Consider the following 17,924-nt stretch of genomic DNA (forward strand, 5'->3'; position numbering starts at 1 on the left):
CGCTTGTCTCCTCTTTTCACTTTATGCATTTCTGCCTCATAAATGAGGGCTGCCCTTCTTGGTCCAGCTCCTCTATTGGTCGATAAATGGGAAGGATCCTGCTCCTTCCATTTTACTGAAAGGGGAAAAAAAAAAAAAAAAAAAAAAAAAGCACATACAAGACTATACATTTCTGCTTTTATTTTTTAATTATGTCAGTTTTGGTCCTCCATAGTAACAGTGGCGCAAAAGTTAAAATATATTTCTGATTTGGATGGGATTATTTAAATATGTAGAACTCATATCCTAGTTTAAAATTACCACCCGAAACTACCCACTAGACATTCAGATCATGTCTATATTGCATCTGTCAGTCCAAGACCAATTATGGACCTTTTCTCTACGTGCACTATAGGTAATCTATTTGAACATCTATGAACCGATTTAGACTTCAATTTGCAGTTAAACATTTGAACGTTGGGATAGGTCACTTTTTTTTTTTAGACATCTAAGACAAGCACAGGGACTTGACATGAAGTGTTAGTAGTATGAACATTTTTATTTACATTTTCCTTCTATAAGTGGAAAAAAAAAACTGCATTAAATTGAATAAAATACAGTGACTGACCACCATTGGCTGAGGCAATTACTGAGGTTACACTGCCTGCTGTTTTGAAGTAGCAGCCTAGTAACTACTAGTATTTTTCAACTGGACTCCACATGTTTGCAATAAAAGACGAGGAAGAAACAAGTCAGGATTAGATGTCATAATCAACCTGAAGTGAAGAGGGGGAAAAAAAAAAAAGAAGAGCAACACCATAAACAAAATCTTAAATATCCACCTCTGGGCTAAATGCTACCAAAACTAACTTAAGAAAAGGTGAAGCCAAAAGGACTGTTACTTAACCAACAAATCACTATTATCACAAGTAAAAGATAAGTCAATAAAACAACAAAGCACTATCTAAAATCTTACTATCAATACAATTACCTACACAATCAAAAATCCAATCATCTGGTCACAAGTTTGAGGCAGGCTGTAGCTGAGTAAACAGTTGCATCCTGAATGAGGGTTGACATTTGCCTTTTATTTTTTGGGCCTATGGATCTGGAGCGGTGATTGGATGGGCTGCAACCAATGGGGAAGGGAGAGATGAAATCGTGTGGACCTGGGCCAATCATCCCCAAGCAGTGGTAAGCAGGGTGTCATCAAGAGAAAACAAGAAACAGCTGGGGTTAATAGGGGTTAATAGAGGCAGCTCTAACAAATACCTGCACGTATGTATCTGTGTATTTGTATGTATATATATTTAAGCACACGTGTGTGCGTCTATGTCTTTTACATTTATGTATAAATATAAAAATCTATACCAGCGTTCTAACCATGAAACATTATATCGTAGGCCTACACGCCACACAATGTATAATATCTAAATAGATAAGCCTCGGATGAGAGTATGCTCTGAAATAAGTGTTTGCAAATTTGTCATTATTGATGACTGCACACGTTTTTTCCGCTTTCCTTTTTTCTCACCATTAATTATTATGTATATGTATAGTTGACGGGGAAGCATGGTGGCTTGAGAGCTAGCACTGTTGCCTCGCAGCAAGAGGGTTCCTAGTTCGCCTCCCGAGCCCGGCGGGGGTCTTTCTGTTAGGAGTTGTCATGTTCTCCCAGTGCTTGCGTGCGTTCCCTCCGGGTACTCCGGCTTTCTCCCACAGTCCAAAAACATGCATTAATTGATGTATCTAAATTGCTCGTAGGTGTGTGCGAGGGACTGGCGACCTGTCCAGGGTGAACCCCTGCCTCTTGCCTGTAATGAACTGGGATAGGCTCCAGGAGACCCCCGTGACTCTGCACAAGGATAAAGCGGGTATAGAAAATGGATGGATGGATGGATGGATGGATGTATAGTTGATTGCATGTATATTATTTCACATTGGTATATTTACATATGTAAGAGCATTTAAAGATACATGTATTTGTATGCACATTTCTATACATAGATAGGTTGTATATGACCCCTTTCACACTGCAAGTCTCAATGCTCAATTCTGATATTTTCCTCAGATTAGATTTTTTTGTTTGGCGGTTCCCATTCCCTTTAAAATTTGGCTTATATCAGATTCCAGTGTGAACTAATTGGGGTTTTGAACTGATGCATGGGCAAAAGAACAATAACAAATACATCAGGCGCAGCACGCCGTTGCACTAAAGTTTGGGAGGTTATGGAAGAAGTACGCTTTTTCACTTTTATTTCAAAATGTTTTTGTAATGGCAGCCGTAACATTAATTAGCTTCTTTAAATCTAGCTTTAAGGCTCTTCATCTCCTTTTGCACTGCAGCCACTTGTTCCTGTGTCCTCCTATGTTTTTTTTTTGTTTTTTTTTCAAAAACGTAGCGGTTACGGTACGAAACCGTACGATCCTTCTGGTTTTACGTGCATTGATGTATTTCCCCATATACCATATTTTCCGCACTATAAGACGCACTTAAAATCCTTAAATTTTCTCAAAAATCCTTAGTGCTCCCTATAATCCGGTGCACATTATGTATGAATTTTGTTGCACTTGTTGAACTTGAACCAGTTTTATGTGGTACACTGCGACCAAAAATCTGTCAAAATGTCTTAGTGCAGGCTGCTGGGTGGCACAGTGGCTAAAGCAAACGGCCCATGCACTGAGGCTACAGTCCTCCTGCAGCGGTCGCAGGTTTGAGTCCTGGCCTGCAGCCTTTTGCTTCCTTTAAACAAAGGCCACTAGGCCCACAAAAAATCTCACAAAAAAAATGTTTTAGTGCGATATTGATAAGCGATGAAGTTTCTGTTGCAAGATCAAAATGCATATAAATGTGGCTTTCAGGTTTTGCCAAATCAAGAACTAACCATTAATATATACAGTACAGACCAAAGTTTGGACACACCTTCTCATTCAAACAAATGGGGAAGTGGTCCGTACTGAATATATGCAGATTAGGAAAACGCATGGTCCCTGTAGACCTGCTCCCTCCAAACTCTTCTCTTGACAGTGTCTACTAGTCCAAAGCTTCCACTCATGCACAATTACTGTACGTGCAACTTCATGCAGACATTTATAGGGCATATAATTGCCTAACCGTGTGTATTTCCGAACTAACCTCACATGAATTGTTCTTTATTGATATAATCATGTGAAAGTGCTTTGATTTGAAAAGTGATAATGGGATAACATTTGATTCATTTCATATGTCGTGATCTGGCTATTTCGAGTCCAAATGTGGTCCATGTGGATGTCTTTTCTAAGTCATTGTTGGACGTCTAATTCTGGTTGCTTAAAATTGTGTTATTACACACTAAAACACATTTAAAAAGTGGGAACTACTTCATACAGATACGTGTAATAATACCAGAAGATCTTTTCTACCATCTAAGTTTATTATTCATATATCTAATTTTTATTCAAATTGCTTTGCACCATCGATTCCATTGTGTAGTTACTGTAACACTATAAATTTCCACAAATGCAACATAAAAAAGTCTACAGAAAGGGTTCACACAAGGACAGAAATGAAATAGGCTTTTAAATTATGGCTTTTTTTTTCAAAGTCATTAAAGTCACAGGGGTGGGTTATTTATAGGAGAAAAGAAAGTTGTGCTGAATGTTTGACACAAAGTTCCTGTCACAAAGTTGTGGAAAGGTGTAAAGGAGGTTAATAGAAGCTGTAACTCTTTTCAAGAACCTGAAGGGTAGTAGAGCCATAAAGCTTAATATTGGACTGGGTTTGCCAAGTAGAAAGATGATACCCCTGGGATGGTTAAAAGAGGTGTTTTTTATGGATGTGTAGACATGTCAGCTATTGCAGCTCTATTGGCCTTATGCAGTTCACCTTGTTTTTGTTGTAATTTTTTTTGTTATGAAGCAGTCACGTCTGACTGATCAGCTGCCCTGCCTTATAGCTCATTTTGATCCATCCTGCCGGCTGCTAACAAACCCCAGAGTCCAACCGTAAATTCTAACCACAGTTTCCTTTAAAACAAGGAAATTAAACTTTGAGAAAGGCCTCTACAGAACTCTTCGGAAAAGCACTGTAATAATCTCAACGAGAACCTAAATTACTGGGGTACATTTTTGACCAAAAGAAAATGTAAACATAGAAAATAAGAACAGATAAAAGAAGCAACATGATCATGTATATCGACCTCAATGAGTCTGCTTTAATAATCTTAAAAGGTTATTATGTTGGAGCTGAACGACCTTCAATATCTCGTTACTACAACAGAGCTGTAAAAGCTGATGACTGAAGATACTTCATTGTTTTAGCAGCATAAAGCAGAGAGGAGTGGGGTGTTGTCCATTATATTCAGAAGCTTGTAAAACAGCAGACTTCATAGCAGTTCCCAGCACAGAGTCAGCCTTCTTTTCATTTTTTTTTTTAAGTTCTTTCAGTCACAGGGTCTGGTGATGTTGCTTCAACTTAAAACGGTGAAGAAAATTGTGCTCCATCCACTTAAAGAAAATATGTAACATACAGTATTGCTTTAGGTATTGAAAGATTGGGGGGAAAAGCTACTACTGAAGTGTGGTTCATTGTCTTTTATCTTGTTTGCTGTCAGGGAACGCAGATGACAGTATTTTACGCCCGTGGTAAGCTACCATTAAGGAGGTCTCAACATTATATTGTCCACATACAGTATATCCCTCTTGTCCAGTGTTAAGTTGCACAGTGTGAAATGTGTACATTTTTCTTATAGAAACGGTGTATTGGGGTCTTCAGTGTTGCATTTTCAGCCCAACTTGTTGGCCACGTGATCACCCAGGTATCTGTTAGTGTCCACAACCTCTATTTATACGCCTCGGTTGTCAATAATGTATCTTCTATACATGGAGGCAGAAATTGGAATCTAAATATTTCAACTTGAAGATTATTTGAAAATATGTTTAGTGAAGTTACCAAATACAGTTACATGCACATACAGTTCTTTCTTTGATTAAAAACTGATAACTGTCTTTTATTTATTTTTAATGATTTACTGATGGCAAGTATTGAAAGTGTTGATTGGGGTTGTGGTGAGTACAGAGCACCAACTTCTGCATTGACCCTCATGCATCTTAAAGGACAACACTCACCCCAGTTTCCATTTCTTTGACCTGTTGCCCTTTGGCAGGCGCTTTAGGTCCATACGGACCAGAACAAACAGACTCAGGGACAGCTTCTTTCCCAAAGCTGTGAACTTTCTGAACTCATAAGCTACCTCATACTGTGCAATATTTTTTTATTCTTCATCCATTATGTGCAATATTCTTCACTCAGTATGTGCAATATTATTTCATCCATTCATGTGCAATATTCTCTCATTCATTCATTATCATAGTGTATATATATTTATGTTTCCTGTTTCTTATTTTGTTTTTTACATAGTCTTTACATGTGTGCACTTTTTTGGAGCTGCTGCCTAATCTCATTGTATCATTATAATGATAATAAAGGCTTTCTATTTCTATTTTCTATTCTATGCGGATTTAAATTTTGTTGCAGTTCCTTAACTGACCGATAGAGGTTGGCGGCAAAAGCGAGTCAATCTCCATTGACTCCCATGTTAAAATATCCAGTTTTAGAGCAGAAATAAACATATTTACAGCCTGGTTAAAAAAACCTCTTCGGTCTCAATTGTTTGATTTTACATCCATGTCAACTCTGAGGGAGTGAATTATTTTTTTTACCACACCAGGAGAGTTTAAGGCATTACATTTTTTTCTAATATGACTAATAGTCAGCTTAGCCAATGCCTAGCTGTAGTCGATTCCTCATCTGTAATCGTCATGCTACCGCGTTTAGCGAGTTAACCAATTGTTTGCATGAACCCAACATCTGATAAACGCGACAGTTATTTATGACTTTGCCGTCGGGTCAACACGTTAAGCGGTATATCCCGCTATAAATGTCTGACAGCAGCTCTCCAGATATTTCGGTGGGGTTCGGCTGAGGGGCTGGGAGCAAATTTAACTTTGATTGACATATGGTGGACGTGTTTTTTCGTTGGCCTCTGAAGCAGCATGTGCCCGCCACAAAGAAAAACGGGCTTCAAAACCAGTCTTTAGAAACCAATGGGTCAAGTGACCGAATGCTTTGTCCATTGTTTTATCCAATCTATGCGGAGAACCCAAATACAGGAGATGGCAACAGCAGGAGTACAAACAAAGTCCTTTATTTAACAAAAAGCAGTGCCCACTCAGGAATCCAGAAAATGTGCAAAAACAACTGGCAAAGAGACAGGATGGAAAAGGGGACAGGATCGTAAAAACTAATGTGAATTGTCATTAACGTTACAGACACTACAAGACTGCAAGACAACAAGCCTAGGATACCCAAGACCTTTGCACAGTATAAATCCCTGTAATAATAATGAATAAGATCTTTATCACACTTTTCTAAGGATACTCAAAGCACACAATGGTTCCATTATTCATTCACTCCTCATTCGTACTTGTTGATGGTAAACTACACGAGTAGCACCAGCTGCCCTGTGGCAGATTGACAGAAACATGGCAGACAATATGCACCTAACAGCCTCTCTGACCACCACTGGGACATCCATACAACATTCACACACCAGCGATGCCCTCACTGGAGGCAAGGAGGGTGAAGCATCTTGCCCAAGGACACAAGGACAGATAACTCGGGAGAGCAGGGATCAAACCGCCAATCCTTCGATCATTGGACGGCCCGCTCTACCACCTGAGCCACTGCCTCCCCAGTAAGTTTCTGCCATTTCTTATTGTCTCAGCCTTACAACTTCAGCATGTTCCAGTCAGTGTGAATACAACAAAACTGCAATGGTGACAGTTGTGCATTTGTTTTTTTCCATATCTGATACATGTTATGAAACAGTTCTTCTGAGTAAGGAAATATGACCGACTGTGAAGCAGCTCAGTCCTCAAATCTTCCATCTTCAGGATTCGCAACACACTAAAAAAAGAGGGAGAAGCTCAAAAGTCTTAACTTCAGGCCACTGAAGGTGTTTTCTGTGCTAAACCCCAGATGAAAGTTAAACTTCCACACAGGCTTTTTTACAGTTCTCATAGCAAGAAACATGCCTAGACATTCACAAGGAGGTGATCTTGTCTGACAATTGAACATCCAGTGCAGATCTAAATACATCCCAAAGCGCAAGTCTCCAGTGGTGCATTCATTTCTACAGTGAAAGCTCTCAAACATGACAATAGATAGATTTTTTCGGGGAAGATTCTTCTGCCCTCTAGTGGAAAAACTGTGCTAATCCAGATTTTAAAAGCATGTCTTTGGCCTCCATGTGATTTAAATGAACTGTACTGTAGGTGGCACTAATGACTAAGTCACCGATCTGTAGAGATATATATATATATATATATATATATATATATATATATATATATATATATATATATATATATATATGTATATATATATATATATATATATATATATATATATATATATATATATATATATATATATATATATGTATATATATATATATATATATATATATATATTTAATTACAAGGGCAACATAATGACCATTCTCACCATTCTACTGCAAATCAGGTTTGCACTTCTGTTGTTTAAACAGGAACATAGGATCATGGAGCTGTAATTCAAAAAAGCCAAACAATGGATATGACAAAATAATCAAGTGTAGCAATTTAATTTTATTAATGGTCATGCATTTGTAATTTTATTTCTATTTCCACATTCAGTTTGTTTATTCTTTACTTTTGGGAGTTTTTGGTTAATTGATACAACTGATTTAAATCTAATAAATCTGTCTTTTCTTTCTACCTACTGTAGATTGATGTAAAGAGAACCATTTTTTCCTCACATCTTATTCAGTTTACACTTCTTCACTTGAATTGCAGCTACCTGCTGATGTTCAAAATATGAAATCATACAAAATGAGTTAAAGCAGCACAATGTAACTTTCAGTGATTTACCAGTAGTGTGGAAGGGTTACTACAATCCACCTCAAAGTTACATTGTGCCAGTGAAGGCGATACAGACCCCCTCAGACCATGACAGAGGTGTCATTAAACCTGTTGTAAGTTGATGTACCATCACAATGACTCTGGAAGTATTATATTAAGGTGGAAAAGTTACATTGTGCTGCTTTAAGCGTGACAAACGCTTCAGTCTCAACATGTTTCATTTAAAGTCTGAACAACTCAGCAATGTGTCAATTCCCTTTTTTCATTTTACTATGTTCAAAGATTAACAAAGACCCAAATAGAGTACACAAATGGTTGGCTGATGAAGAACTGATATTCAAATAAAGCAGATAAAGGAAGCAGCAGTAAAGGAAACATACATTTATTATAAGAGGAGCAGGAGTTCAGCATAGGAGACCATAAGAACCATAGCAAAGATATTTAACACCTGGCAGAAAAATAATGGAAACCAAGGAGTATTTACAGAGTGAAAGGTGATGATTCATGTTAAACAGATGTGTTGTGAGTAAAGAGAAGTGGTGAAATCACTCAATCTCAAACAGATCATACAGAAATTTCGAAATAAGACAGAACATAACCTTAACAAAGACATGACAATCTGAAAATCAGAAGATGACACTGAAAGACATACAAAACTAAAATGACAGATCAAGGATTTTTTTTCTTTTTTTTAATTGAAGATGAAGCATAAACCTTTATTACGATGTCTTGAGCCGTGTACTGACAGGAAACGTTTAGAATCGGCTTTTGTGTCAGTGACTATCATTCCTGACATGCAATGTTTACCACCCATGAAGCCAGTTACAAGAATATGTCAAGTTCCTGTTATTTTGTGGGTTTTTTTTGTCTAGAACTGGCTTCCATGCATGTGACTAGGCTATCTTGGGGGTTTCTTTAATTTGTCTTAATTTGAATTTCTTTTATAGAATTTATAGCACGGAATACTTTAATCTGTTTACTATTTGTATTTTTCTGAAAATATTCTGCTCAACTGCATCATTATGACTCAACTTTTGTACACAGAAAAAACTATGATCTATAAACAAGTCAACAGAACAGCGATTAATCTTGTCTTTGTCTATTTTGCGCTGTAAAAACCCACTCACAGGAGCTGCTGCTGCGTGTCATTGTCTTTACAATATGTAAAAGGAAATTATATTTTTAAAGATGCCGCTCTGCAGAAAAATGTGTCTTTATTATTACTGCTGCCCGAAACCAACCATAGACTACATTTAAAACACATATGTTTTAAATATCTTTTAGAAATATGTAAAGGATGAATCTTTTCAGTGATATCTGTACCAAACATTACTGTGGCTTTTATGCCCAGTCACCTTACTTCACCTGTCTTAAATCAGTGTTACTACTCTTTCTATATTACAGTATTTAGATTAAATTTGATCAGATAGATAGATAGATAGATAGATAGATAGATAGATAGATAGATAGATAGATAGATAGATAGATAGATAGATAGATAGATAGATAGATAGATAGATAGATAGATAGATAGATAGATAGATAGATAGATAGATAGATAGATAGCCTCGGTACTTCCGTCGCACCTCCTCAGGTATGGAGTGAACAACGCTGGCACGTCCCGTTCTCCGAACCTTAAAGAGCTTCTTTATTGAATAAACAATGTTTTTGCTGCTGCTTTCCAATGAAAAGTACTTCATATCCATGGGATATGTATTAACAGACAACCCACAAGGGTTGAAAAGCTACAGACTAACAGAAAAGTGAATAAAACACTAAAAAACACGGACGGAGCTACTGAATTGTTCTCTTCAGCGCTGGGAGAGCTTGAAAAATATATAAATATTTGCCTTAGATCTCATTATATTTGACATTTTACAATGTTTTAGACTTACAGTATGACCTGGAAATCATAATCTGGAAAAAAGTGTATTTATTTGCGCAGTAATTACCGTAGGCTACAGATGGTCAGTGGTCCATGATTCAATTTAAATATGAAAAGTGAAGATTGTATTGTTTGTCTCAGAGTTACGACTCCTGGTGTCTAAATTACTCTGAACAGCTTCTCTTGGAGCCGTTTATCCCTCAGTTTTTATCATTTGGCTCCTGCTGGACGAGTACTAATCATTTAAGAATATGCTCTGTCAACTTGTTTACACTGTTGCTAAATGTTTTTTTTTTTTTCTGCAAAGGAAAGTGCAGTTTGAACCAGATTAGACAGCAGGATATAGAGAATGACAGAAAGCACAAGTAAGGAAATGCATTGCATGAGTTAGCAAACGCTGTGCAGAAGTGCTTGGTTTGTATGAAACTCGATGACAACTGATAAACATGCTTGACTTTTTCAATACAGCATGTTAATACAGCATTCATCTTAATTCAATAAACCTCTGCTCATTTTCTTTTAAGCAACGTCTGTCATTAAGATAAAGTGCTATCTACAAGCCCCATAAATGGCTGGACCTTAATAGTTATTAAATGTCTCTGAGTTGTTCCATCTGTGGCATTCCAGTCTCCGACAGTCTGGTACTGTAATCGATCTTTGACATCTCCAGTTGTGTTGATGTTGCTGTGGGAGATTCCATAGTAACTTTGCAGAATGTAGAAGTCAGTCTTTTCCTGAACACCTTGCACAAGAAGACGTAGATGAGTGGGTCCAGACATACATTTGTGGCTGACAGCCACAGCGTGGTTTCCTTGGCGATGTACAAGGCTTGCTGTGCCTGGCAATGACTCGTTGAGCCTCTGGTTTGGGTCAGAGTGTAAGGAACACGAGCAAAGTGGAAGGGGGCGAAGCAGATGAAAAACACCCCCACCACCACAAAGACCTTTGCCTTGGTTCTGCGACTTGCAGCCAGAGATCTGCTCTTTGAGGCCTTGTATGACTCGTAGACCTTCTTGCTGATGAATGTGTAGCAAATTGCCATCAAGGCAAGTGTGCCCCAAAAAACAACCTGAAAAAAAGCATCAACATACCATGAAAGAGGACAGAACTTCTGATAGTATCACTGTAGTTCATCATTTTAAACATGGTTGCTGTGAATTAGATGAGAAGAATAAAATCACTCTGTCATCTCCTCTGACCTGTGGCGGAGCCAGAGCGGGGGTGAGGGGGTGGGCGCCCCGGGGCCCACAAGCTCATAGGGCCCAATGATAGGGCCCCGTTTTGTGTGATACGTTCATATATAATCGTAAATTGTAGGCTATAATTACGATAAAATGTGCATTGTGCAGCCAGTGTAGGCTAATTCTTACTTTACAACTGTCCTGAACGCATCGGGGCTGTGAGCCAACGCTGATTGGCTGTAAAGCCTGAATTATGGTTCCGCGTTAAATCGACGCAGAGCCTACGCCGTAGGGTATGGCGATGCCTATGGCGTGGGGTACGCCGTACGATGCGCACCGTACGTGCGCATCACTGCGTACCCTACGCCGTAGGCTCTGCGTTGGTGTAACACGGAACCATAATTCAACAGTTACAGCCAATTTGCCGACTCTGCAAATTTGCTGCCATGAAGGAGATGAGCGCTAAACTTTAAAAGAGGACTAAGCATGTACAAAGTTTTATGGAAGAGTCAACTGCCATTGGTGAGTCAGTGCAACCTTCATAAATAATTTCTTTATCAGAATGTTGTGGTAGCCTTGACCACCTGCCTATTTGAATGTGCTTTGTGTTGTTGTCAACTAGACCGCCGAGTCTATTCTCTGTTATAGAGCTCAGAAATGATGTTATAGACCACTGTGTCTATATCTATCTAAATAGATTGTGTAATTTTAGACCAGTTATGTTTTTTGTGTATTTAAGCTGTATCAAAGATGGAACTGAGTCAGTCTGTGACTATCTGAGTTTTCAGCTCCAGGTGATTGACAGCTGTCAGGTGTGTGTGTGTGTGTGTGTGTGTGTGTGTGTGTGTGTGTGTGTGTGTGTGTGTGTGTGTGTGTGTGTGTGTGTGTGTGTGTGTGTGTGTGTGTGTGTGTGTGTGTGTGTGTGTGTGTGTGTTCTTCTGAACAAGTTTGTGACTTTACTCTGCTTTCTGCAGCATAGGCCTATAGGCTTGCTTGGCTCAATAAAAGTGAAAATAAATGTTGTTTGATGGGTAGGATGAGGTGTTGTTGAACGTTAAAATGACTATCATAAGGGCCCATTGAGAATGCGCTGCCCCCTCTGTACTGAGACCCGCGCTCCGCCACTGCCTCTGCCACATCTGAAATATTGTATTTACCAATATAAAACATATTTCCCTCTCTTTGAAGGCATGGTAAAGAGATTTTTTGATGACACATATATTTGAAGCTTGCTTCTCCTTCCCCAGTGCTATCTCCAGTGCATCTTCCCAGAAAATATGCCACATCATAAACTCGCCCAAGCCTCCTCAAAAAACCCTCCCTCTGCCACTGATTGGCTGGAGCAATGGGAAAGCAACTAGAGAAACTGTTTGCTTTCAGTTTACAAAACTAGCGCTATGTAAGCAAGCCAAATTTTTACATTATTTTTTACAACATACTCAAGAGATGGTGAGCTAGTGTCTTGCAAAGAAGCATTGAAAGAATGATTAAAAAAAGCTTTTTGGGTTAAAAATTGTGTGCAACAGCTTACCCTACCTTTGACTATTTCTTCATATAATACATACCTGACAGAAGTAGTTGAATCCCTCGTGCCAATGTAGACCAGCTGCGCTCTTCATGGAGGTGCACTTGAGTCGACCTTTAGAGACTTTTGTTGTTTGATCACTGAGGATAACGTTGGGTAGTGCCAAAGTCAACATTACCACCCAAACAGCTGCACTCAATACTTGGCCAACACGAACCTTCTGCAGGACGCACTTCCCAAAAGGTCTGACGATCTTAAGGTAGCGGTCCAAGCTGATGAGGCCCAGCAAAAGGATGCTAATGTACATGGTGATGTAAAAAAGAACAGCAGAGTATCGGCAGTAGAAGGCTCGCAGATGCCAGGAACCTATATCAGCGTCGGTTAAGACTTTCACAGGGATGGTCAAAGTCATCAGCAAGTCAGCCACCACCTGTTGATATTTGAAACCAAGTTTTGTTTTGCAGTTTTTGCTGTCTTTGCAATAACAAATACACGTGTCTTTGTTAGTGGCTTACCACATTTTTCAGGAAGACCAGAAATGTTGAGGTGCTGGGGATGTTGAAGAAGATCCATGCAGCCAGAGAGTTCAGAATAAAAGCAAATATGAAAAGGAGACTGTATAGACAGGGAAAGACCACCGATGTTACACTGGTATCCCTAACACACTTGAATGATGTATTGGACAGAGTGTTGTTCATCATTGGATTCTTGCTGGACCTTTGATAAGATTAGATGAGAGAGAGAGAGAGAGAGAGAAAGAGAGAGAGAGAGAGAGAGAGAGAGAGAGAGAGAGAGAGAGAGACATTATTTAATTATGGAAAGGGAGAACAACACCATCTGCAATCAAAACAGACAACAGATTATTTTGCTACGACAAAAAGTTCTATTGTTAAGTTGTGCAGGTACTACAAATCTAAACGGCATTGCAGACCAGTGCCCTCTCATGGCAGCAGGACTCACGGAAGACAACGGCTTCCATTTAAAGGATACTACAGCAAAAAATGTTTTTAATGTTTACATCACAAAATAATATAGGTTTTATTTTAGTTGTTTTTGAAACTTTTTTGGAAACCTTAAATAGTTACAATGTTTGCCTTTCCTATCAGTATTTACACATTTTAAAGGCAAGTACAAAAAGTGTTCACATGCTTTCCATAACTACTGTATTTGTCATAGTTATATACAGTTTGACTTGTGGGCAACGTGATCATGTACAGAAAATGGGTGTCGGCAGATTACCAAACAGGGCCAAATCAGGATGTGGTTTGGGGTCACTATGTTTCTAGCATGTGCAGCCAGTTGATGGGCTGGTATTAAACTTCAGCTGGAAACTATTCTGCACTTCTTTCTTTACTTTCAGTATGATATGGAAGTATGAGGAAGAAATGTAACAATATTTAATACTACATCTCATTTTGTTTCTAATTCCTCAAGTAGATTTCTGTTTTAGTAACTTTTTCTTTTTTTCCAAACACAGAGTACAGCGTAACCGTTTGCTTCACTCAGTCATAAACTCATTAAGCGCAGCAGCCAAAATTCAGATCTAGACTAGATATTCAGTTTTAGAGGCATCAAATATCCATCTCCATCATCAACATCCGCTTCTTCCATTTCAGGGTCATGGGGGTCTGCTGGAGCCATCAAGCATCCCATTGATGCATTTGTTCATTATATGCTTGCCATCTGTCTGACAGTATATCTGTCAGCTGTTCCGTCCTCACACAGACCACATTAACAACTTAGAATGATAGTGAAGCAGGAGCAGGTGCCATGGCAACCAAACTATATTGTCCTTTCAAATTAGTGCGTTTTAGTTTTTTTACACTAATGTTAAATCATTTCTTCAAATTAGGATGCTGCATCAGCTGGCATTTTTTGTCTAGAAAGAATAACAATTGAGTCTTACCTTCTTTTCCTCCTCTATTGATAGAGACTATGAGCATTTGAAGAATAATAATAGCAAAGCAAAAAAAAGTATCTCACAAAAAGGAAGTAGTGAATGTTCAATTCCCTTTTCTCTTTCTGAGCCACCAGATGAAAAATGAAAAAGAAAGAAGGATCCAAAAACAACAACATATAAAGAAAGGCTGCTGGTGTTAGCTCTTTAATCAGGAACTAAATACTGTTTCTGACCTGAGGTTAGACTTTGTCTCTTTCAGTTTTCCCCCTTGCTCGCTTTCTCACTTTAAGTGTGCGTGTGCGTGTGTGTGTGTGTGTGTGTGTGTGTGTGTGTGTGTGTGTGTGTGTGTGTGTGTGTGTGTGTGTGTGTGTGTGTGTGTGTGTGTGTGTGTGTGTGTGTGTGTGTGTGTGTGTTTGATGGTTTGATGCTCTTACAATGGGTGGTCTCTGGAGCTGCTGTGTGGCTGTCTTGTCACAATCCCAATGAGTTTGCCAGCCTTCCTCCGGGTGAAAGACCCTTTCCTTCCTTGCTTCCTGCTCCAATTGTCTGCAGAGCGGCTTGTTCTTCTCTGTGCCAGTCCCCCTGCCTCCTCTAGCTTGCGTCAGTCTCAGTGGTTGTTGACAGGCAAACGCCAAAGCATCAGCTCAGTTCTTGATCCAAACATAGAGACCATCTGCACAAAGCTGCATCTGCCCTCAGGTTTCGGTTTATTTATCACTGCACATCTGACTGATAAAAAAAGTGGTTTCATACGATATGTGCCACAGACTTCACACGAAATTAATATGTAAAAGTAGGACACCGTGTACTATAATTACTATAATTATATATAGTATATGAGTACTATAATTATATGTATAACATTTCAACATGTATATTGTTTCCAAACATGTGTAAGCCACTGTCAGCTGCAATACACATAGCATTTCACTCCACTAATGTCTGATCAAGTTGTGTTTTCATTTAGTTGTATTCCCTTTTGCACTTCTAGATAAAAATAGTGCTTTCTGAGAACATTTGAACGTGACTTCCTGTGTGATTTTGTTTGGATGTGATCCAGGAGTTATTAAAAAAAGGACGAATGCGGCTGAGAAATGGTATGCATGTGTTACCATGTCGTAAAATGAGTATTTTGATTTAATCAGAAAATGCTTTAATGTGTCTGTCATACAGTAGAAGGCTGTACTTGCAGACCTGCAGAGGCGTTATGTTTCACATCACACATGACTGAATGTGTTGTGTGAAAAGGGCTTTTGTGATGTGATTAAAAAAAGGCGACAAAACTGATCTGACGTTATTGCATACATCCTTTATTCTTTGAATTAAACTGTTAATGGTAAAACATTTTGGTGCAAAATTGATAAAATAGCAGATACAGACATTAAACATTTGCAGAATTTTATTAAAAGCATGACTGCTTTATGCTTTTAGCTCAAACCTCAAAAGACTTCTTTGTCACGTACAAAATATATTTTTCAGTGCTTTCCCCAGGGGACATGGGTTAACAGAGCCCCTTTAAACACATTAAAAACAACATAATTTCACTCATTTGCATGTCTATCTCATACATCCTCACAGTATTTCCTGCCCTTGGTTGGCAGACTTTTGAGAGCAACACTTTGATAAGTAAATGAAACAAAGATCTTCAACTTTGCGAACAAAAGAAAAAAAATAGCATAATATTCAGTTTACTTACTTAGTACAGACTTAGTAAACTTACTGTTTACTAAGTCTGTATTTACACCTGACCTCAGAACCTAGCATGCCATTTTCATGATCAAAATATTTTGTCAGGCTAGACGTTATCTCCTTTTTTTCCTGCTGCTGCTTTAAATGAGATTAATACAGTTTTCAGCATAGACATCAGTTTCTCCTTAAACTCTCTGCACAGGAAGACGTAGAGAAGGGGGTCCATGCAGATGTTTGTTGTCGCAAGCCAGTGGGTGAATTCCTTGGCAAACTGTATCTTAATATATTCAGGAGAGCAGCTGTTCCGAGATGTGCTAACCTGCTGTGCAGTGTATGGGATCCTGACAATGTGGTACGGACCAAATGACACAAAAAACACAATGATAACCAGAAAAATGCGCAGTTTGAGTTTCTGCTGACCCTGGCTGTTATTGCTGCCGGAGTTCCTGTACGACTGGATAACTTTGTTTGCAATGCAAATGTAGCAAATTACAATGACTACACTGACAAGCCAAAAGAAAGCGTTGAGAAAAATGATTATGTTTTGGTGAAAATGTATCCCTTCTGGTCCTTTTAGCGTCATACAAGAGGTTTCTTTTGTTATATTGGGGACTGACCGGTTAGTTAAAAGCATATTTGGCAAACCTACGACTCCAAACATGATCACCCAGATTGAAGCTGACAATAGTTTGCTAAGAATCAGATTCTGGCTATAGAACTTGCTGCGGGGCATCACGATCTTGAAGAAACGGTCCACACCAATCAATCCCAAAAGAGCGATGCAAGTGTACTGTGTGTTGTAGAAAACGACACTGAAAAAACGGCATGAAGGCTTAACTAAATACACCCATTTACCTGGCAAATCTGCTGCCGCTTTGATTGGAACCATCACAGTCATGATAATGTCAGCAGCTACTAGATTTTTCAGGTAAACCACAAAAGTGGTGGTAGACTTCAGGTGCAGAGACACCCAGGCTGCCACAATGTTCAGCAACAGAGCTATGGGGAAGATCGTCAAGTAAAGAGCTGGAACTGTGACGGGGCTGTAGTATATGTCACAGTCCTGCCCAACATCAGCTGCTTGCTTTGAAGAATTCCCACTACCTAAAGGTAAAGAAGACACATAAAAAAAACAACGTTTGAGGTGTTTTGAGGTCATGATTTCTGCTGTACAGGAATATTAGTCTTTTCAACAAAGTGTTCTGCTTTTTGAGTTATTCATTTGATAAATGATTTGAGTTTTGGACTCACTCCGATGGCCACTGCCAGAGGACGAATCCAAATATTCATCCATCATCCGTCGCTAGGTCGCTTATCTTAGTTAAGATACAAACTGTGTAGAAAAATGGAAAGAATTTGTTATTATATAACATGGTAGTTGGAAATGATTCCTCAACCGTACAAATTCAATAATCCCGTTAAATGATGCTTGATATGCTTTTTACATTCCTTAAAATCGTGGAAACGTTTCACTTAAGAAATATAAAAACAATTTTATTCGGTTTTTCAGTTATGTTAAATTATATAAATTTTTTTTTAGATGCAATTATTTCAATATAAATATTTTTAAACTGTTGATGCACTCTGAATATACTTTCATTTTCTTCTGTCAGAAATTAAATCATGTGTTTGAGTTCTTCAAACAAAGTTTTAAAAACATTTCCTGAGTGGCTATTTTTTGACTCCCATGTTTAATCTATTTATCTAAACGTATGATGAGGGAAAAAAAGGTATATTTCAACAACTTACAGTTTATGACTTGTCTCTGTCTTCTCAAACTCAACGGGAGGAAATGGATCTGTGTGACAATGCAACAACATGCCA

General features: G+C 38.5%; 1 protein-coding gene and 1 long non-coding RNA gene across 2 annotated transcripts; both read right to left on the reverse strand.

Annotated features, from left to right (window-relative positions):
• Positions 1-7,689: 7,689 nt before the first annotated feature.
• Positions 7,690-14,939, reverse strand: LOC133442382 (P2Y purinoceptor 13-like). Its single transcript, XM_061720361.1, has 4 exons — positions 14,846-14,939; positions 13,027-13,228; positions 12,552-12,941; positions 7,690-10,874 (listed from the first exon to the last, which is right to left on the reverse strand). Exons 2-4 carry the CDS (start codon positions 13,210-13,212, stop codon positions 10,395-10,397), a joined length of 1,056 nt encoding a protein of 351 aa, XP_061576345.1. The 5' UTR covers positions 13,213-13,228; positions 14,846-14,939; the 3' UTR covers positions 7,690-10,394.
• Positions 14,940-17,102: 2,163 nt separating this feature from the next.
• LOC133442383 (uncharacterized) lies at positions 17,103-17,924 on the reverse strand. Its single transcript, XR_009782549.1, has 3 exons — positions 17,850-17,924; positions 17,352-17,433; positions 17,103-17,204 (listed from the first exon to the last, which is right to left on the reverse strand). It is a non-coding gene; the product is annotated as an uncharacterized LOC133442383 (long non-coding RNA).

Source organism: Cololabis saira, chromosome 4, assembly GCF_033807715.1.
Source record: "Cololabis saira isolate AMF1-May2022 chromosome 4, fColSai1.1, whole genome shotgun sequence".
NCBI classification, from domain to species: domain Eukaryota; kingdom Metazoa; phylum Chordata; class Actinopteri; order Beloniformes; family Belonidae; genus Cololabis; species Cololabis saira.

Bases quoted from the DNA above. Each gene is read 5' to 3' on its own strand.
- LOC133442382 (XM_061720361.1), bottom strand. From the start codon at position 13,212: ATGATGAACAACACTCTGTCCAATACATCATTCAAGTGTGTTAGGGAT. The intron at 12,942-13,026 runs GTAAGCCACTAA...AAATATCAACAG, and splicing joins TGGTCTTCCTGAAAAATGTG to GTGGTGGCTGACTTGCTGAT. The intron at 10,875-12,551 runs GTATGTATTATA...GCTTTTTTTCAG, and splicing joins GATTCAACTACTTCTGTCAG to GTTGTTTTTTGGGGCACACT.